This window comes from Copidosoma floridanum, unplaced genomic scaffold (assembly GCF_036245765.1).
Source record: "Copidosoma floridanum isolate Cflo_tuat_1 unplaced genomic scaffold, Cflo_Japanese_pri ptg000006l, whole genome shotgun sequence".
Taxonomy (NCBI): domain Eukaryota; kingdom Metazoa; phylum Arthropoda; class Insecta; order Hymenoptera; family Encyrtidae; genus Copidosoma; species Copidosoma floridanum.
In genome coordinates, this window is record NW_028321883.1 from 6,893,659 (window position 1) to 6,916,537 (window position 22,879).

General features: G+C 33.2%; 1 protein-coding gene across 1 annotated transcript in view; it reads right to left on the reverse strand.

Moving 5' to 3' along the window:
* Positions 1–22,879, reverse strand: part of LOC106643100 (kanadaptin) — a 230,702-nt gene that overhangs the window by 90,797 nt on the left and 117,026 nt on the right. Inside the window, exons 3-6 of the mRNA XM_089598587.1 lie at positions 11,765–11,907; positions 11,376–11,536; positions 11,024–11,283; positions 10,681–10,771 (exon numbers count right to left, since the gene is read on the reverse strand). Of these exons, the coding sequence (XP_089454713.1) occupies positions 10,681–10,771; positions 11,024–11,283; positions 11,376–11,536; positions 11,765–11,907 (655 nt within the window). The remainder of the gene's footprint in view (positions 1–10,680; positions 10,772–11,023; positions 11,284–11,375; positions 11,537–11,764; positions 11,908–22,879) is intronic.

The following is a 22,879-nucleotide window of genomic DNA, read 5'->3' on the forward strand; positions in this document are numbered from 1 at the left end:
TAATGAACGTGAGCCAACGGAACAGTTTCTAACGGGCAAGCATAATGAACCAATCTTTCCACCTTAGATCACCAAAACAACTGAGTCTGCAAAAAAAGAAGGTGATTTAGACACCCTCTTTGACGTTATACCGGGAGATGTTGGGGAAGAGCTCTACAACTAGCTCCAAAGCTTCAAACGTTATAGTTTTCTTCCCGATCAATATGGTGCTACAATAACAGGTCCAAGAAGATCACCCTGAGATATTCAGGCAGTTATGTTTGCTGGTAACTATAGTCAAGAAAGTCTTTACTTAAGAAGCTCATTGGTCCTTTTCAGGTTGATCGGACGTTGAACTACCTCACCAGCAAATATATTACGACCTAATAAAGTTGAAAAAAATAGTCTGTAGGGCTTACAAGAGTCTTATTTATGCTAAAAGTTACAAGAAGTCGAATTAAAAGGAAAACTTCAAATGCATCTTATAAATACAACTTTAGGCGTCAAGAAAATGACGAAAAAATTTATTAAGTGAGAGATCAGCTTTTCACTATAACCCTCATAGTAATCTCTTGAATCTTCCAGACGTTTAAATAGGTAGAATATGTCTTTGTATTTTTGTTGCGATAAATAACGTAGGGATTAAGCTCCAGGACTTTATTGCTCTGGTAATAAAGTTGTGAGATAAGAGAAAAAAATTGTTTAATGATAAATTTTTTGTGAGCTTTGAATCTTTACAGCTTTAAAAAATAGCCCTGTTCATAGATTATACGGTAGAAACTGCAAATCAACGGCCTTTTAAGGCCAACGATTATTTTACGATGTAAGGAATGCACGGTACTTTTTAGCACAATTATTTTTTTTTCCATTATTTCTTGAGGTTTAGTGCATAAGCACACGATCAGTAAGAGCTAATTTAGGAGTGAGAATAAAAACTCTAAAGTTAGGTGTTAGTTTGAGCAACGTTTCGTTGGTCTTAACGCCAACCTCATCAGGCTCACTTTATTATCAGAAAAAACACAACAAATTTCATAAATTACATTGCAGGGCCAATGTTTACAAATATTTACATTAATGCAAAATTAATTATAAGTAAGTAGTCACGAATAAAATAGTAATATAAATAATTTTTAAATTGAACAATTACTCACGTCTATATCTTTAAGACGATCGTTACAGACTGTTGGGCGCCTCGAACGAATAATGTAAGTGTCAAACATGTGTGTATTTACCCATATACATATAAACAGTAAATGTACGCTTCTTACGAATATAGATAACAGCAGTACATAACTACATTGTATTATTTAGAAAGATTACTTATAAAATCTTTGTACATGTTATTGGGAATTAAGGTATCTTCTTTCTCATTAATTGTGTGTTTAGTAAAGTGTATGTATAGCATTTCAGATATTAATTTTTTTTGTCTATTAGGTTCACGGTCTAGAATCTTTGTTTGAGAAAAATTAAAATTATGGTTGAATTTTTTCATGTGTGAAGCGACAACAAGTTTATCTTTCTTGGTACTTTTATGTTCATTCAGGCGTTTTTTCGATGCTCTCTTTGTTTCACCTACATATGATGCTGAGCAAGAATCACATGTAAAATGATACACAACATTGGTTTGATATTTTTTTTTCACTTTTTACAGCTTTTTACTTGACCAAATAAATTGTATGTATTCCGAACAAATATGTTTTTAATGAGAAGATTTTTGTTCTGAGAAGTGTCAAACTATATGTAAAATTTTCAACTGAAAACGTTTTACATTACATATCAACAGACTACGGTGTTCCATCTAGTGAGTCTCGGGCGAAGTCGAGACGGGGGGGCCGCTAGTAGTCTCAAATATTTAAAAGCGCTTGTCTGCGCTCTTGTTTCTTTAATAAGTGTACATTCTGACAGCCGAATACCGAGTAACTTGAAGCGCTTGTTCAGCCAGCTCTTGTAATCATTCAATTTCAATTTTGCACAAGTTGTACTTACTTGCATGTTTTACTTTTCTTCAATTTTTGTGAAGTAAAGCTTTTAAGCATGGGCATGCAAGTACGCCAGGACTCCAAACATTAGCACGCTAAGTTTTTGTTTATGCTTAAATTAATAATGAATCCAGGTATGTGATTGCATATCCTAACTGGGGACTAGCTGCTTGGGATTTTGTTTATTTAGGTAATACACAAAAGTACGGGCATGCGAGCGCGTTGTATGATTAACGATGCGTGGTTTGGGATTTGGTTTATTTATGAAACAAACAAAACTGCGGAGAAGTGACAGCAGTAAATTACTGGAAATAAGCTGCTTGAGATTCAAGCGATATTTATTTTTAAAATACCGTTTACTTTATTCGGTTAATTGAGATTACGCATTCGGAATTAGTTACAACTCGTATTTTATACTAAACAGCATAAAAAAAATCTTTAGCGCACTGGGTTATCGAGGAGAAGGTTTTGAATTTGATGTTTTCAGGCTTTGCAAGCTGCGTCTTCGAGTTTTGGACGTTCGACACTTTTGTTGAGGAAATGTAACATGAATAAGTAACCGAGAAATTATTAGGTTGGAGGTCCATAGAATAGTACTTTTTTGCTTTCTCCGTGTAAGTCATGAAACGAGCAATACGCAATGTGCGACAAACTTACATTCTATTGAGTACGCACAAGTTAAAACTGATTCGACGATCAACGAGGCGCATGCGTCATTATCGCTAGTCCAGCGCGGAGAATCACGGCAGCGCTGGTTACCTAGATGTAGGAAAAAGCGCGATGCTTGGCACGCGTCACTGGTCCGTGCACATCACAAGTTGTTGCTTCCACCAAGAAGCTTGTTTTCAGCTTCTATTGGTGGATAGTACCAAATAGACACACATTCCACAGCTGCTAAATGCGTTTGTTGTATTTACCTAAAGGTGGTGACATTATTATACCTCTGCAACAACAATTATTTTCAATTTTTTTTTTTTACTACGACTAACTGGAGAATGGAAAATCTCCCAGAACAAGCCGATGACAATTTGACGAAAAAGACGTACAGACCAGGTAAAAAAGAGAGAATTACACGTTCTATTTAATCTAGATTCGTGAAAAGCAAGCTGGCAGGCAAGCGGAAGAGAAGCCCAGAAGCTCTAATGGAGAGTTCTAGTCCTTCTCCTAGAAAAAGAAAAAAGACCCACGAAAATCAAGAATTTATCCTTAAGATAACGATCAATAGTAGTGACAGCGGTAAGCGAGATAACACCAGGAAAAAGGAGGAGAAAATTCTTGTTAAGGTCGCTAAAGAGCAGAGTTTTGTCAAGGTCCTAAAGAAAATGAGGACTGATTTCAAGCTAGAAGAGGCTGATATCAAAATCAAAGGAATCACTACGACTACAAAGGGAAATCTTCTCCTCAAAGTAAAAGGAGTGAAGGACAGAAAAGCCCTTACTAGCAGTAAATCGAAGATCGTGGAAAGCCTAGGATCTGTTTAAGAAGATGAGAAAAAGGTAATACTTGAAATCCGGAGTCTGGATCCGATTACCGAGAAGGCCGACATCTAACTAACTTTGAGTACGATTCGTAGTTGCTCGCCACTATTAAAAACAGTGACGCTGTTAGGAGCGAATGAAAGAGAGCAGATGGTAGCACGAGTAAACACTGGAGAGACCGATGCCAGAATTAAAGAAGAAGTGAGGAGCTTGTTAATAGGCTTTACAAGCTGCCAAGTGAGGAGACGGGTTGAAACCCTCAGATGCTACTGGTGTCTGGGGTACGGGCACATAGCCCGAAACTGCGATAAGGAGAACCGGTTAAAGCTATGATTTCGATGCAGTAGCTGCAATCACTGCAAGAAAGATTGCAAGAAGAAGGCCTAATGTTTCTATTGTGGAACAGAAGGCATCTAACGTAGAGCAGGTAGCGATAGCTGCCCAGAATTTAGGAAGGCGCTAGAAGAGACAAAGAGTAAGGTGTCTACAAGGCGCACAAAGAGTTTAAGAGGACAAAAGCGGAATGACCATTGTAGATTCAAGCTGCGCTGACTTACTCAAGCCATCAGGAATGGAAATCAACGAGAATCGATGTTCCCGCAAAACTAAAGATGATCAGACACAACAGAGGACAAAATTACGACGGTGACGACATCCAGATGGACGACCACGTCAATAGTCAACACTACGTGGCTCCAGCTTGAAGATTTTAATGCGAAAATGGATCCCGAGCCAAGTGTCCCAGGAGATAGGTCTTGCTAGTTTAGTGGGTATTCAGTCTATATCGCTAAGAACGTCATAGTGGAAAACAATACCTTCAGGCAGACTGCGAGTCCCACACATGGAAGGGGATCGTGTTCCCTTCTTTCGTGCATTAAGGCATTCTGGACGACCTCTGATGAAGAAAAAAAAAAAAGAATAATAGTAACAATGATAGCTACAATACTGATAATAATAGTTATTATAAAAATAATAATTATCATGATCATAATGATGATTATAACTATGATAATAATGATTTTAGAACTATCTTTTTAAAAATAATTCTTTACATCATTAACTATGGTTACAATCATTTTTATGAGAGATCAGATATCAATTTAAGTGTGTTTCGCTTTTTGGTTAAAGTTGACAAATTATGGATCTTTTGATGTAAATAATTCTTGTTTTTTTTTTTTCCTTATTTTTCATCTAAAATTATAATAATTATTATTTTTAACACTGATTAATAATTATTTTTATACACGTATGTACATTTTTTTATTACAAAAGAGAGCCCGTATAGTAAAATTATCATTTCTAAATACTTCGTTAATACTTTAATTCCAAGTATACATTGTATTAACCGCATAATAAAACAATTTTAAATGAAATTATACGTTATATATATATTTAAATTTATTAAAAGATTGAAAATAACATCAAGAAAAGTACAACACACTGACAAACATAAATGTATAGCGATAAAGAAAAAGGCATTAACATATAAACAAATAACGTAGTTAAAATGTTGGGTAAATCATAATTTATAATGTTTCATGTATTTGTAATAATTGTCTTTTCATTACAGTTCCACGTTTCAATACAATTGAATTAACTTGTTTATTTATATATACCTAATTATGTAACTAACAAGTCAATTATTTCATAGATATTAAGTTAATGTAATGCTTGGAAGGTTGGCAGGCGAAGCCCCACTAAAATGTACATAAAATATAGCGTTATAAGAAACTTGGCTAGAAAAAAAGAAGGGAGGGTGGTTGGGACAACTAGATAGGAAAAACTAATAATTGGAGGGCATTAGTTGCAAACATAGAAAAGAAAAGAAGATGTGCAAAAGGAGGAGTCGTAATAGAAATTAAAAAATATACAGTAAAAAAGGAGATAAGAGAGTGGGAATATTGTGTAATGATCTCAGGGATAAAGTTAGGGAAAAATGCAAGTCTGACTTTAATTAGTATATATAACAGCTTACAAATGATAGCGTTGTAGGAAAACGTAGTACGATTGTTGAAGATAACCGAAAGGATAATAGTGGTGGGCGACTTTAATGCGGGAATAGGTAAATAGCAGATTAACGCAGAGGAAGTTTGAGAAGCGTCCAGAAAATCATGTGATAAAGTAACAAATAGAGAAGGGAACAAACTACTTAATATATACGAGGAGTTGGATTTAACTATAAAAAAAGGGGGCACTAAAGGAGATTGGAAAGGAAATGTAACGATTATAGGGGATCGGGGTTGCTCAGTTTCGGATTAGGTCTTAGAACTTGAAAGTAAACAATGTAGCTTGATTCGGGACCTATAGAAAGAATTAAAAATGAACTCTGATCACCTACCAATACAGATAATTACGCAAAGAGATGTTAATGAGGTAGAAATAGAAGATCAGAAGACGGACAAGGATAAAAAAATACTAAGATGGGGCGCAACAAAAAAGAGGGAGTACTCAGAGGAAATGGAGAGTCGAGAGGGCCTATTTGATATGTAGGGAAAATGCCCATAAAAACATGGGAAGCACTGGTTAAGAAAATTTGGGAGGCGGGTCGCAAAGTAGGTATGGTAAAAAAAAAGTAGCTGCAAGATCGCGGAGGGGTGCATGGAAGGGCGTAAAAAGGTTACAGAACAAAACAGAAAAGTGTGGGCATCATTTAAAAAATGAAGAAAGTCTAAAAACGGAAAGGACGGACAAAAATTAAAAGAAAGAGCATGAGAAAAACAATAAGGACGAAATTAGTAGAAGAAAAAAAATAAAGAAAATAGAACCTAGTAGATGAGACCAAGACGGGTGAGAGGTAGCGAGGATTTTTTCGATGTATAAGGCAAGTGACAAAAACAAAGCAGAAAATTATAGGGGGGTATCTCTGTAAGATGTAGGCTATAAACTGCTGCCAACTATTATGGCACGCAGACTGAGTAAAAGTCTAAAGGAAAGGAAAGGGCTTAGTGAAAGTCAAGTAGGATTTAGAGAAAAAAAAAGCACGAGTAACCATATTTTTGTAATAAATAGCATAATAAATAATAAAATAAAAAGTAAAAATGGGAGAATTTTCTATGTTTTGTGGATTTTCAAACGACCTTTGATAAAGTAAATCGGGAAATACTGGGGAATAAAATGAAGAAGATAGAAATCAAGAGGAAATTTTTGGAAATGATAAAAGAAATGTACAGAAGAACTAAAAATGAGATAGTAACAAGCGAAGGGATATCGAATAGAATTACAATAAAAAATAAGTCAGACAAAGATGTCTTTTCAGTCCAACACTGTTCAACATATACATTGAGGACATGGAGCAAGTATGAAGAACAAAAAAGGTGGGAGAAATAGTGATAGAAGGGGTAAAAATTTAGAGCAGGATCTGCAGGATATGTTGAGCAAGTTAGAGAAGTACTATGATAACAATACGTTAAATTTAAGGAGGTTTGGGAGTATCATTCAGAGAGGCGAGGAACGAGGAGTCCCCCTGCCCACGCATCTGGGCCTTCTTTACCACACACCTCCTCTTGCACTCTACAAACTTAAAACTGTACGACTGTAACTGCTTATATTTTTGAAAAATGCCTGGCAAGGCTTGATTTTTTTTGTCGAACATCTTTCTTCAATACCACGTTATGTATGAAAACGTTTTTTTTTTTATTTAAGCACATTTAGAATATACCTTAATTTCAATTAAAAGGCAAACCTAACCTTGCTCTCTCATAAGAGACCGTGCGAAACTGTCAATATTTCATTATTTTTTTCTCAAAAATTTCCCCTGGTTAAAAATCTGAAAAAGTTCATGTGCACTCCAAATATGCTCAAATATAACATACATTTTTTTGGCACGTTTCTCTATTTTGAACTTTTCTCTCAAACCTCCTTACACGAATAGATGACAAAGATTATGATCTGCAAAAAGGGGCGGGAGAAGAAGGGGAAGCGAAAAAAAAGAGTTTTTAACATCAGGATATTGAGGTAGTAGAAGAATACAAGTATTTGGGATTCTAATTTTCAACAAAAAATGAACTGAGCACACATATAAATAGGACTGCCAATAGGATAAGAAAAACAATCAATGCCGTATGGAGAGTATGAAAAGCGGCAAAATTAAGAGACTTAAAAAGGGAGACTATACCTCTAAGACACAATAGTTAAAGCAGGATGCCTATACGAAGTGAAAGTATGGGGATGGGAAATATGGGAGCACATTAAAAAAATGTAAAGAAAATTCTTTCAAATGGCAATGGAGATAAATGCTAATACACCAGCATGTACTTAGAAAAGGGAAATAAATATACGCAGCCTAGAAATAGAGAAGAAGAGAACAGCGTAAAATTACATAAGGGGAACAGAAAAAATGAAGAACGATAAGTGGCCAAAAATTTTTCTGAAGAGATAAAGGCAATCAAGAATAAAAACGCTACAAAGGGGAGAAAATCTATAGAGAAGGCATTCAAAGAAACTATTTTAACTATTACAAATATAAAAAAGAGAGCCTAGGTGTCGAGAAATATTGGAGTGACAGGGAATAAGAAAAAGGAATTTAAGAAAAGTGGGCAAGACTGAGATGTTAGAGCGTAGATAGGGCGGGCCACAAAGAATTTCAGAACGTAGATTGTACACTGAAAGAAGGTCGCGATCTCCGCTGTCTCTGAGCGCACGTAGTCTGCTTGTTGTACTGTGGCATCACTTGTCAAGTCTCTAGCGGCAGCAGCTACCGCAGATTATGAGCCCATGCTGTACGATGGGCGCACGTACGATGCCTATACACTAAATAGTAACAGTTACCGCACATCCGATAAGAAAGTCGCGTTATGAGATACCCATACACCAGCGGCTTAATGTGTGCACTCGATTAGCGACAGCAGAGCTCGCGACTTTAGCACGCGCGATGAACCAAGTCAAGGGGCACCTGTATACCTATTCACTATTTACTGCTTGAGGCTCTGCAATATTATGATTTCATGTGAATAATCTTTTGTTTTACTGTACGATTTTTTTAAACCACAAAGTTGCTCTGTATATACATCCTCACTTGAATATGTTATGAAAATGAAAGTATACTTATTTTATAATAAAAGTTTTTTGTTTCTCTGTTTTTGCTGCCTAAGGCAATAATGGGGGGGAATAATAAATTAAAGAAAACTAACGAAGTTTATATTGATATCAGAAATAATTTATAATTTATAATCATAACAACATCATACATATTACGTGCTATGCACATCTTAGAATATTGATTATCATGAACCTGACTGTTTTTTAAGCGTTATGCGGTATACGAAATACATAAATCATTACAACATTACAAATAATTATATCTGCAGTAGTTTTATGAACAATCAAATCGCGTCAGGCGCGTTTAACGTAAGTAGAATGTGTCTCGTACACACTTGTTAAATGCTAGAAAAGAAGATCAATTTTATTTCAACACAATCGATAATACGAAGAGTAATCAGCGACTGCTGCTCTTTTGTCTTTACACACCAATATATATTATCAAACACAGTAAATACGTATGTGCGCGAAAGCATACACGAGCTTATACAAGTTGCTGATGCAATGCTGCTGCTACTACGAGACTATAGGCATGGGGCAACGCTATATTACGTGCTTCAAGGGATAGCAGAGCACGCGGCCTTCGAGGTTGTAGGTACCACCTGGCACGGGAAGTCACGCGTGCAAAATCCGCGAGCTCTGCTGCCACTAATTGAGAGCACGCATGAGGTCGCTGTTGTTTAGGTACCTGCAGTCGCGACCTTCTTTCAGTGTAGGGTTTGTTGTAGGAAAAAAAGGCACTAGAGCTTACTTTTATTTGTTGGGCAAGAAAAAAAAAATAAACAAAGAAGTGACAAAAGAGGTCAATAATTTAGAATTAGGAGATTAGGAGGCAACAAGGAGGCGAAAGCTTATCACGCTGTTAAAATAGGATCTAGATGAGGGGATTTGTAAATATAGCAGAGAATTTAAAAAGCTGACCAGATCAAATGCAGAGAAAGAGTAGGAGTAGAAAGACCCGCCAATGAAGAGAGCAAGGTTCCTTTTTTATTTAATGTAAAGTGGAAATATCAACAAATGATGTCATGGGGCTTTTTTTGTAACACATAGATCTGTCATATGAAAAAAAAGTATGTCAGGAGATTGTAAAATCTATACATAGAAATCAAGCTATCTATCTATCTATCTATATACTAGTACGCATTTGCTTCTTGTGCACTTTGTGTGCAAACTCTGACAATTCTTTACTTTTCCATATTTTTTAGGAAATGAAAAAATTTTTACATAAAAAATGTGTTTGTGTAATAAGGTCCCTACGATCTGCAAACTCAGCATAGATGGCGTGCTGTAGCTAAGAGAAAAATGGCATCACTGACACACTACGGCTATAAGTGACGACGGTATACGGTAATGTGGACTTACTTATGTGACAACATATCCGTCACGCTGACGTCAGGAGATCATGAATACTACATTTGTGTCAATGTGACACCATTTTTCTTTTAGCTACAGTACGCCATCTATTCTGAGTTTGCGGACCATAGGGACCTCATATGTAACAGCTGTTGCTCGGAATACGTGCAATAATAAGAGCCGTTTATGACAATAAATATAGCTGTAGATAATCAGTTCAATATTAAGCTCAAAAAACATAAATTTTTCTGACGTTTTTGCAAACAACCGTTAAGTTATTAACGTTTCTCATTCTTTAAATGGGAAGTAATTTATAGTTACGTTCTTCATTGATAAGTATATTGCATTAATAGCGTGAATTTTCTAACGAACTTTTATTACAGATTAGTCTTCTGACGAGGTAATTCTATCAAGATAATTTATCTGAAATACGAGTATAAACAGCTGGGATTATTAGCACAGTTTTAATCCTGCCCGGTTTCATAACAAATCTCAAAGAAAAATGGTTTCCATTTTAGATTGGTTTCGGAAATCTTCTTAAATTTAAGAAGCCATTCTACATCACAATTGTTTAATAGTGGATAACAGATATTTTCTTTTATGATAAAAATTGAATAGACTTTGTTGTGAATAAAAAAAATACTGTCATGAAAGACAGCAAGCGTACGGCTTTGTTTCTAGATATTATTTTTAGTAAATCATTCTAGATGTCTAAGTGAAGATGTATATAGTCTTTAGAATATCACGGCATGTAAAATAATGTCATTATCTGTTACTACCTACGTTTTCAAGATAATTTGTTGGATGGGAACGAAAAATTAATTCAAATACATTCAAGATATAAAAAACGTTACCTGACAATGAGATAGCCTCAATATGTCTACATCTTCAGGGAGAGCCATAGAATTTAAGCTGTCTTTGGCATTCTTAGGAGCAATAGACAAACTGTAAAAAGAAACCACTATTTTTGAATGACAAAAATATGATACTAAGTTTAATAGCAGTATATAATATAAAACGAAGAATGTAACATATTTGTGAACTAAAAAGTATTTTTTCGATTTAAAAAGTAAAGTTGCTGCATGAAATTGCTTGGTACAAGACTTCACCTGATAATATAAGAAATAACTCATAAATATATTACAAAATTCTTTTAAAATTACTCATTATAAGCTTAGATATTTTCAATTTACTTACGGATTTGAAGAAGACAGATTTATTGGCTTTGCTACATTTATCAACTTTAAAAGCTGGGATTCTTCTTTCCGTAGATTTAAGAGATCTATTTTAATTTTTTTAGTTTGAGTTTCGTTACATATTGATGTATCCAACATAGACATAAATTTATCCAACGTATCTTCACTTTGATTACTTACTTCTTTTTGTCTTGATGTTTGCGAAGCCATTAAACTTTCTAAGGTTCGTATTTTTTCAACAACGTTTGAATAATTTTCAAGCTGAAAATATGATTTATATAAAAATTATTAAATTACTATTTTATGATGAACAGAAAACTCTAAACTTCATGATTAAATTGTTGAAAGCATACTAAGGAGCCATAGGTTTCCACTTTCGTTTCTAATTTTCCTGCCATTTTCATTCTTTGTTCACGTTTTTTCTCTATTGTTCCAGTTCTATCTAAAAAGTTATCTTCATCGGAAGCGTAGTAATCTTCTTCTTCCCAGTTATGAATCCTTCTTTTTTTCGTTTCTGCAACGAGAGTAGTCAAAGTGTATAAATTCTGAGTGGAGTCTTGTTAATAAACACTAATGTTTTGCTACTTAACTTATGGTAACAAGATATTAACTTATTTAAAATAGATAAATGTCAGACACAGATGAACGGATGAAATAAGTTAGTATCAGGTTACCCTACTAAATAAACGTCTATAGTCAAATTGAGGTGAAGTATTAAATTCATCAAATAATTGTTACATACCATGATTTGCTCGTCTTAACACGCCATATCTATCCAATATTCTACATGCTTCTAAGGCACATTGAATGAGCGCTTCTTTTTTTTTTCCCGAAACAAGCGCTTCTGCTCTGACTGTTTTTCCGGAAGTGTTATCTAAAGGCAAGCTATTAAATTATTAAATTGAATATTTTTTAAAAACAAGTTAGGACATTATGATTTGTAAAAGCCGTTGCTTTATCTACGTTACAAATCTATTAAAATATTATTTGATGGTAATGTAATAAATAAAAACTTTCAGTACCAAGATTTTTGAAAAGAATTTGATGTGAGTAAATACACTAAAATTTCTGATATCGCTGTAAAATTTAAATGTGCAATGAATGGCAGATAATAAAAATAAAGTAACATCATTACAGAGAATTCAGTCAGTATACTATCGGTGAAGAAAGATGACACCACTTTTAAATCTTACTTTTGTAATTGTATCGAATATTTATCGACGGCCCTTACGAAAAACAACGGAACTCAGAAATTTCAATGTTATTTTAAATAGGAAAATCTGAGTTCTGTTGTTTTTCGTAAGAGCCGTCGTTATGCCATCAAGTTCTTGAAGACATGTGAGAAATTTTCATGCAATCTTCAAGGACGAATCTTCTGCTTTTTGGAACTCCCTAATATCTCAAGTTTTTTCTTCTTGTCTTTACTTATTTTCTTTACAAAATATCTTTTTTATTGCCAAAAGTGATGTTTAGAATCCGTAAAGATTGTTGTTACCCATACCATAAGATCAAATCGCTAACGTTTGTATATTTATCCAGGGGGAGTTATGTATACAACGTATTCAAGTCCTGCAGCGTTGTCATTTTTCTATACTAAATGTATATGTACGTGCATGTATTAGAATGTATAAAACTTTTAGTAGAATATAAAATAAAAGAGGAGCTAGAAAGCTAAAAGAGAGCTAGTACTCTAAAATTGCGCGTCATGATTAGAATTGACGATCAATTAGAACTGCTCTACATATTATAAATTTTGAAGCAGTATCCAACTTTTAGTTTTTTGTTTTTTAACTTTTTTTACGCAGTATCTCGAAAATTTTTTGTAAAGGAGTAAAATAGAACAATAATTGCATCGCAAAAAATTTCTTATCTCCATCTTAGATATATAAAAATCGAGGTGTACGAGAAAAAAAAAAAAACTTTACTCGGAAATTATATCATCCTAGACTGCTATATAAGTTGTGTTAAAAACTAACATAATAATTTCTTAGTTATGCGACTGTAATGCTTGTCGGTAAATTAGAAATTCATACGACTAATAGTACACAAGCGAATGTTGATGCATCTAAATCATTGTTTCAAGAGGTGCAACTGTCCAGTAAACAGGAGGTTGTGTTCGATCCGCACCCGGAGAGGATATTTTTCTCATTCTTATTTATTTCTTAAGAAAATTTTCTTGAAAAAGAAACTACGTGGTTTAGTATTATGAGTCTTAAGGATATATTGGGTATTGAAAAAAAGGGCATGTATAAAGGATATAGAGTGCTTGTATTGAAAGTGCTACGATCTATGCATATGTACCTATTGATACAATGATTTAGATGTATCAACATTCGCTTGTATACTATTGGTCGTATGAATTTATAATAATTTCTTGTTGTTTTACGATAAAACTAAGTTTTGTAGCAGTAATAAGTAATTGTCAGCTTAAGTATAATGAGTTTATTGTAATCTGTTTAGTTCAAACAGTGATTCTTCATAGTATATACTACAATTTTTGATTTAGTGCGGAGCTATAATGTACCGTTATGAAAAGAGTGATGAGCGCGTTTTTTTGGTAGTGCTTCTGTGAGAAGTTAACTAATAAGTATTCATCACCAGCAGATGCTTAGTAAAGCCAGTGTCTTAAGATATAGATGCATGCACATCAAAGTAGAAGGGAGATAAATGCTCGGTATGTCTACTAATAATATATAACAGTTGCAAAGTGCCTCAAGCTTTGATGTGAGTGTTACCCATTGGTAGAAGGGGCCACTTTGTTTAATTTAAAAAATAATTGCAGTACGTAAGGGTTTATCGTAAAATGTTTAGCCAAATATATACTTCTTGAGCTACAAGCTAATTTTATTGAAGTAGGTTTATCGACCTTAACTTGGCTAGCAATGTTACAGTGTATGTTAGTAAGAAAAAGCGGATGTTTTGTGTACTCGCTCGAATGTGTATCAGGAACGTTATGTGAGTCAGTTGAAGATCAACCCAAGAAATCAATAGACGTCTGTATGCACATCACCTGTTTACAATATTACAATTGATCATATCATAAAGTGTTATGGTATTCACCAGTGCCTATCATTATTATTAGGATGTAATATGGGCCACTGGAGGGGGTAATAAATTCAACATGGCGCGGAAGAGTCAACACATATGCATGCGCAGCATAGGACTCGGAGGCTATTTTTCCTCCGTGTTTAAATTTTTGATGACAATGAGGCCCGTGCGTTTTTCTAAACTATATTTACATCAGGAAGCAGCTTCCAATGCACTTCTTTTATACTTTAGAGCTATGTAACTCACGAAAATCTGAATTAAAATACACAGCTGCTGATAGAGTGATGTACCTATATGTATAGAAGCACTGCTGTAGATATATGTATACGCGGGAAAGCTATCAGCAGCTGCGTATTTTAATTCGGATTTTCGTGAGTTACATAGCTCTAGAGTATAAAAGAAGTGCACTGGGAGCTGCTTCCTGATGTAAACATAGTTTAGAAAAACGCACGGGCCTCGTTGTCATCAAAAATTTAAACACGGAGGAAAAATAGCCTCCGAGTCCTATGCCGCGATGCATATGCGTTGACTCTTTCACGCCTTGTTAAATTTACTACTTCCTCCAGTGGCCCATATTACATCCCAATATGTCCCACCTGAGACTTCACACTAACGATAAGAATTAACAAAGAACAAGTTTAAAACGAAGTAGTAGAAAGGAACAGGGAATAAGTGAAGACAAAAGATGGAACATAGTTTACTACTTAAGTAAAAAAAAAAGCAATGAGTGAATGCAAGGCAAATGGCTGGAAATTTATTATAGAGCCAAAGTAATAACTACAAATAAGAAAAAAGCAGTGACGATGCTGTCTAAATATGACAACAAAGCATTTATACTGTAAAAAACTTGTGTGACCTGAACAATTCTGACACAAAAGCTATCGCAATGTTAAGTTATGAAAAATGCCGTTTCAATTAAACAATGCACAGCGTTTCAGAATCGTAACAAGATTTTGAAATTTTGTCCTTAAATTTTTAATTTCCAGATTTGAAAGGCGCACTTCGTTAATTTTTAATTTTCAGATTTAAAAGGCGCACTTCGTTATCAGTTCATATATAGTTTGAGAGACAAAGCAACAACAGAAAACAAGAATTCTATAAGGCTAAGAAACTAATATTAGATTTTGGGTTTTGCTGGGGCTTCATCGAGAGAGAGTATATTGAAAATACTGGCTCAGGACAAACTGGATATCATTATAATGTTTAAGAGCAAGTTTTGAGGTAAAAACTAACTGTAAAGACAAGCATAAAAATACAACTAAAGAAAGATATTAGCCAGTCTACAGTAAAGCCCATAATCCTAAATAATTACAGACAACAACGGCTCGCGAAAGAGACAATACTTTAAAATAAACAAGACAGAAAAAGTTGTGTTATTGTTAAGGTAAGGTGAACGCGTATGCTTGTCAAAGGATTCTTAAAAAGGAACTCAATAAAGTTATTGTTAATAAAAAGGACAGCAATATAGTTTCTAGTTTCACAGGATATTACAATTTTGTTTAAGGCAACCTATAAACAGTAATCTGATGGAGATATCCTCTGATAAAATAGATTCACGTCCCAAAGTTAATAAACTTGTTAGTGCTTTGGACATAAGCTCTCACAGTTCTTTGACTCTTGTGCCAATCCCATGACCTCTAGGACACCAAACATAACCCCAAAAATCCCTGAATATATTACTCTAAATGTTTGTCAAGTCCGAAAAAATTCTTCAATTTAACTAATATTTTGGAAACTTATCATATTACAAGCAAAAACATTAAGGTAGTACATATTTTGTTGGTTGTTCAAGTGAGGTAAGTATTGGCGTTTTAATTTAAGGACATATTTCAATTTTAACCACCAAAAGCAGCTGTAACCCATTTTTTTTTGTTAAAACATCGTAATTGAGCATCAAGATGAGTAAAAAAAATATTTTTTTTATGATCATTAAGTTGAAAAACCTATATTTATTAAAATTATAGGTCTGTAAGATAATGAAAGCTATACCTAACCAGTATAAACTGTTATAAACGTTTATTTTGCTGGTATGAACTTCAATGATTGTACTAAAATAAGTGAAATTATAGATTTTGTTTTATGTATTATTTTTAAAATTTAAGTACTGTAGATGAATTCAATAAAAGAACTACTTTTTGTTCATTATAGTCTAAAGTATTTACTAAACACGTATCTGATAAGTAAGTATTATTCGATTATTTAAAAAAAAGTAGGACCAAATTAAAGCATTATTTGTATCAAATAGTACTAATTCAAACTTTATTGTATTATCGAAGTGAAAATTAAACGACCTCATCTGGCGAAGAAAAAAATCTTGTTTCATCACGATAACGCACCAGCGCACACGTCAATCGTTGCGATGGCTAAAATCAACGATCTGAAGTTTGAATTGATGCCGCACCCTCCCTACTCTCCAGACCTAGCCCCGAGTGACTATTATCTGTTTCCTAACCTCAAAAAATGGCTTGGCAGTAAGAGATTTGCGGACAATGAAGAAGTAATCGAAGCTGTAAATGGATATTTTGAGGAGCTTGACGAATCAGTCTATAGAGATGGCATTACTAGACTAGAACACCGCTATGAGAAATGTATCAGCCTTGGAGGAGATTTTGTTGAGAAATAAAAAAAAAAAATTCTTAAAAACGTTGTTTTTCTTGGCCAGGCCGGAAACTTATTAATCCACCCTCGTATACGTAAACTGACACCACGCTACTCTTAAACAAGCTAGTTATACAAACGAACGTTGATAATCAAACGCTCACACGTATGTTTATTGTACAGCTTTTCATCAAATATGTGCGAAAGTTCAAATGTTGCGGTGAGTTTATTCAATAAGTGTAGCGTATTATTAAACAGAAATTAGAATCAACGCAGACTAAAGAGGACACTGATTGAAACAGTTAATAACTTAAAAGAAATTAAATAACCTTAAGGTATTTCCGTTGCATACATGCTATATAATATTTGTTATTACAGACAACTAATACTGAAATGTTTATAATTACAGTGGTAGTCAAATTTTATTTTATTCGTATAATAACCTTAGAAATTCTTCCATTACAGCTCTGTGAAATTTAATACAAATTATAATATTCAGATGCAAATCAAAGTCAGTTTTACGAGTTCAAACATAATATTTTTCCTATACACTCATATTGATATATAAAGCAGTATATAGTCAGAATCATCTCCAAAACTCATAATGCAGTCCATACTGACATATGTATGAATCCTTATAACATTAAAGGTCATGTAGGCCGAGATTTGAGAAATATTTCTAAAAGTATGCATGAAGTATTTGGGTCTTTCTTTTACAAACCAAACGAATTTTGCTAAAAATTAATCGTCACCTCCACGATTCGGCTGAAATTTTTTTTCCAGTTTCTATAATGAAAAATAAGAGATACGTGTCCGAGGAATTTTTTATCAACCATTTTAGATTTAATAAGTTATAACAAATTTCATAATAGTGGTTGGAGACTCATTTTAAACAATGTATAGCTCCGAATCCTCAAGAGTTACAAAATTTTCACCAACGGCACTTTTGTAGCTAAAAAGTTTAACTTCAAGAAAAAAAATTAAAAAAAAAATTATCTACAAATTAACATTGTTATTAACAATTTAATTGTTTTAATCGATTTTTAACAATTGCTCCCAAAATGAATCGAGTTTTTACTTTTACCATCGTATTCTGCGTCACATTTTACGTAAAAATCATGTTTTTAAAATATGGAGACTTTTTAACTGTTATTGTTAAAATATTAATTTATGTTGCGCTTAGTGGCAAAAAAAACTGTTTTTTTAGTATAAAATGATATCTGTACCTCGTATCAAAAAAAGTTGAATGTAAAAGTTGTAGATACCTGAAAGGTCTACAACTTTTGCATTTACCATTTGTTAGTATAACCTCAAAATTTTAAATTACCATGCAAAAAAAGCGAGAAATTACCTTTTTATCTTTTATTTAGTATAAATTTTCATTAAAATTAAATCATGAGTGATTTGTTTTCTAATCTTATCTCCTGAATGAAAAAAAATAAATTTTCATTAAAGAAAAAAAAAGTTATTAACCACTAGACAAAAAAATAATAATAATAATGCTCGACGTAACATCAACACGTAAACTGTTTTTGTTCTTCAAATTTTTTTATTGCTACTTTGTTTTTTATTGAAAAAAGAAGATACAAAAGAGAAAGAAAATGAACTACCAGAATTGGTACGTACAATATTTTGATTATTATATTGAGTTCAGACATACCTAACCTCTCGTAGAATTTTGTGTCGATATTTTAGTCTAATTTTTTTTGGACCCTACAAAAGGAGGATTCTTTAAGTGAAGAATCTGATATAAAATATTGGAAGCAGTGATGGTACATCTGGATTTTCGGGAGATAATCCATCTTTGCAAAGTAAATAAGTAGATTTTTTTAACAAAGGATTAAGCTTCTTAAGATCTTCGTCCATCAAAAAACAAAAACTATCGTCGAAAAGGTATTTGGAAGAAAAATCAAAACAAATATCGTCCTTGATTGATAAAAAAATTTTTAATTTGAGCCAAGATGATCCAGATGAACTTAAAGCAGATGACAACGAGTCCTCGATAATGAGTGCTTTGCAAGAAAGTTTCAATACTTGGACCGACCGCGTTCATAAAATTTAAATTTTGACTTTTTCTTTATCGTGGTCTTATAAAAAAATTGAGGACACATTTTCTTCCGCAACTCGTAACATGATAGGCATAGCAAAAGATGTTGCTCGAGATAAGGGATTAATTGGGGATCCAAACCGAAAACAACATCCATCTCTAGATTTTAATATTATCGATACAATTGTGAGCTTGTACCAATCCGACGACTACACTCAATATATGCCCGGAAAAAAAGATTACGTTTCAATAAAAGTAGACGGCAAATCGGTACCTATTCAAAAAAGACTAGTATTAAATGATTTCAAAGAATTGTATGAAATTTCTACTAGTACGTATCCAACTATGAAATGTAGTTTCTCAAAGTTTGCTAGCTCAAGGCCAAAATATTGTGTTTTGGCAGGTGCTTCTGGTACTCACTGTTTGTGTATGACTATACATGAAAATGTTAGTTTATTAGTGAGTGGTGCCAATTTTAAATCACTTACTTCCGGTTCTGAGCTGCCTTTGATCAATTATAAGGATTGTTTGGATCGTATGGTATGCAAAAACAAAACGACTGATTGTTATTTAAATTCTCGTAAGAAGTGCCCAGACGCGAATGTTATTGATCAACTGGAGGAAATTTTTGAAGAAAAATATATTGAAATTTTTACCTACAAACAATGGGTTACGGTTAAAATAACCTCATTGCAGACCCTAATATCTTCAGTTGATGAATTTTTACACAAGTTAAGTGAAGGTTTGCAAAAACTGTTGATTCTTTCATTTTTGGTTAACAAAGGGATTTTTTAAATGAGATGAAAAATAAACTGAGAGAAAACGAGTGTATCGTAATTTGCGACTTCTCAGAAAATTATGCTTTCATAATTCAAAATTCGGTTCAGGGTATATATTGGAACAACGATCAGGCAACCGTACACCCATTTTCAATTTATTATAGAAATGACTTGGATGAATTAAAAATTTTAAGTTTTGTTTGCATTTCTGAATGCCTACATCACGACACTATTGCCGTACATCATTATCAAAAGCACTTGATTGAATTTATTGAAATAAATTTACCGTATGTTAATAAAATAATAAACATGTCTGACGGTGCGAGTGGACAGTATACAAATGAACAGAACTTCATCAATCTCACTCATCACTTTGAAGACTTTAAAATAGCCGCAGAGTGGCATTTTTTCCCCACTTTACATAGAAAGGGTCCATGCGACGGAATAGGCGGGACTGTAAAACGGCTAGCTGCCAGAGCAAGTCAGAGAATTAACAATCCCATACGAACGCCGCGAGAACTGTTTGATTGGGCCACAGAATCACTGCTAAATATTACTTGTCGTTATTCTACAAATAATGATTACAAAGAAGAAAGAAAATTAGCGTCAGAGAGATTTTTGAGAGCAACAACGATTAAGGGAACGCTAAAATATCATAGCATGGTTCCACTATCTAGTCAAGAATTAGAAGCGAGGCTGTTTTCTTTGCACAAAAAAAAATACTGTGAAAATTTTCAAGTGACATAATTTTATCATGAAACTGTAAAAAAAAGTTTACTTGTACATGAAAATTCCGTTACATCTATTAATAAATGTCAAACAATCATAATGTTTATTTGACTTTTTATTACACATTTTTATTAATTCCATAAAATTAAAATTTTTTCAGTTATTATTGCTCAACTCCGTTTTACAAGGAAAAAATTACTCTTAATAATTGATATAATGGTGATTTATCGCTTTTTTACATGATAGTACAAAATTTTAAGGTTATATTGACAAATGGTAAATACAAAAGTTGTAGACCTTTCAGGTATCTACAACTTTTACATTCAACTTTTTTTGATACGAGGTACAGATATATTTTATACTAAAAAAAGTTTTTTTACCATTACGCGAAACATAAATTAATATTTTAACAATAACAGTTGAAAAGTCTCCATATTTTAAAAACATGATTTTTACGTAAAATGTGACGCAGAATACGATGGTAAAAGTAAAAACTTGATTCATATTGGGGGCAGTTGTTAAAAATCGATTAAAACAATTAAACTGTTAGTAACAATGTTAATTTGTAGGTAATTTTTTTTTAAATTTTTTTTCTTAAAGTTCAAGTTTTTAGCTACAAAAGTGCCGTTGGTGACAATTTCGTAGCTCTTAAGGATTCGGAGCCATACATTGTTTAAAATGAGTCTTCACTCATTTTTCAGTATAGAAACTGGAAAAAATTTTTTAGCTGAATCAGAGAGGTGAAGGTCAAAATCCGTTCGATTTGTAAAAGAATTATCCATTTCCGAATATACATCTGCATGCTAAAATCTGCAAAGGTTACAGAAAATTACATTATAAGAATCAACAGTTGGTTAATAAATCTGAAGAAGTACATAGCATAGATACTACATTAGATGACTTTTTCTTCAACATCCGAAAATTCAGATGATGAGGGACTCTCACTAACTAATCGTCACACAAAAAAAATCCTCCATTGAGAGAAACCGCACTAGAAGAAATGTTACAAAGTATGAAAGACAATTTTCTAAGTCTACCAATGAACGATCCTCTAAGTGTAATGATTTGAACTGTAGCTCCAATTAACTTGAGTGTTTGTTAGACAGCAGAAGAATTTTGTACGTCTCGGAGAAGTGTTTTAAAAGCAAGACAGCTGCAAAAACGTTATGGTGTTTTAGTATTTCCTTAGATGAAAGCTGGAAAAAAATACCCGATGATACAGTGAAAAAAATTACTGATTTCTATGAGAGTGATATAAATAGCCGAGTTGTGTCCAGTAAAAAGGATGCTGTCTCAGTTACACTCGATAATACTAAAATGAAAATGTAGAAAAGATTATTTTTGTCTGATATTAGGGTATTTCATACTTAGTTTAAAGATAAATATCCTATATTTGCAGTTGGTCTTAGTAAATTTCAGAACTTCAGCCGAAATGGTGTGGTAACTAGCGCAAGCATTACTTATAGTGTATGCGTTTATGTACTGCACAAAAATTTTAAGTCAATGATAAATGCAGCTCAATTACCTCGATTGACTTGGGACTGCACTAGTTCTACATCTTCGTTCACAGATTCTTTCAAGATTGTTTTGTATAATAATCCTGCGGCATCTTGTTATTTAGGCTTTTGTAGAAATTGTCCAGATATTAAGAAGTTTTCCACGTTTATTTCAGATACTTTCTAACAAAACGGAATATTCGATATTATTTTTTTTACTAAGAGTGTCTTTCAGCCGATGATTTTGTTTATTAATTATCAACTAAATTAAAAAATTTTTTACCGTAACACTTTACTTCTGAATAGTAGTCTCAATATGTATGTGATCTGAAGAATAACTTTAACGAAGGCGAGGTAGTAATACACACAGGCTTTTCGAAGAACTATGCGTACGCTGCACAAGATGCATCACAGAGGTTACACAACAATAATGATCAATGCACCATTCATCCAGTTGTTATTTAGTATAAATAAAAAAATACTATCACTCATAAAAGTTTTATTTTACTATTGGAATGTCTTAAACATAATGCCACAGCAGTATATGTAATACAGTAACAGATAATTCTTGAAATAAAGAAGAAGTTTCTGCCGCAGCTCAATAAAATTACATATGTTAGTAATGGAGCAAAGCAGCATTACAAAAATAAGTATCAAATAAGTAATTTTGTAATCCAGAAAAAAGGTTTTTGTATAAAAGCTGAATGGCATCTTCATGCTACTGCACAGGGTAAGTGTCATGCAAGCATCTTGGGCTAGCCATCAAGTTGATTGGACAAAAGCAATGCTTACACTAACTAAGACATTTGGCTAAAAGGTTTTCTATAGCTCCAGCAGTAATAGATATATGCAAAGCACATGCATTCATAATAATTCCTGATAAGTTAAAAAATTTTGAGTTATTCTACAGCCTCTGAAGTAATAAGGATTTTGCAGTATTAGAGGTTATTAAAATTACGAGTTATTTGACTCTTCTTCTAACGAAGGCATAATAATACAGTAACATTATTCTTTGTACATGAAAAATGTTTTTCATTCTTTGTCACTGCTAATATTCCTTAGCGCTTGTATTCCTTAGTACATTTTAACAATGCAATGCTTACTTACAAAATTTTTTACTGCAGTCCCTGTTCCTAATATTCAGGCTATAACTATTGCCG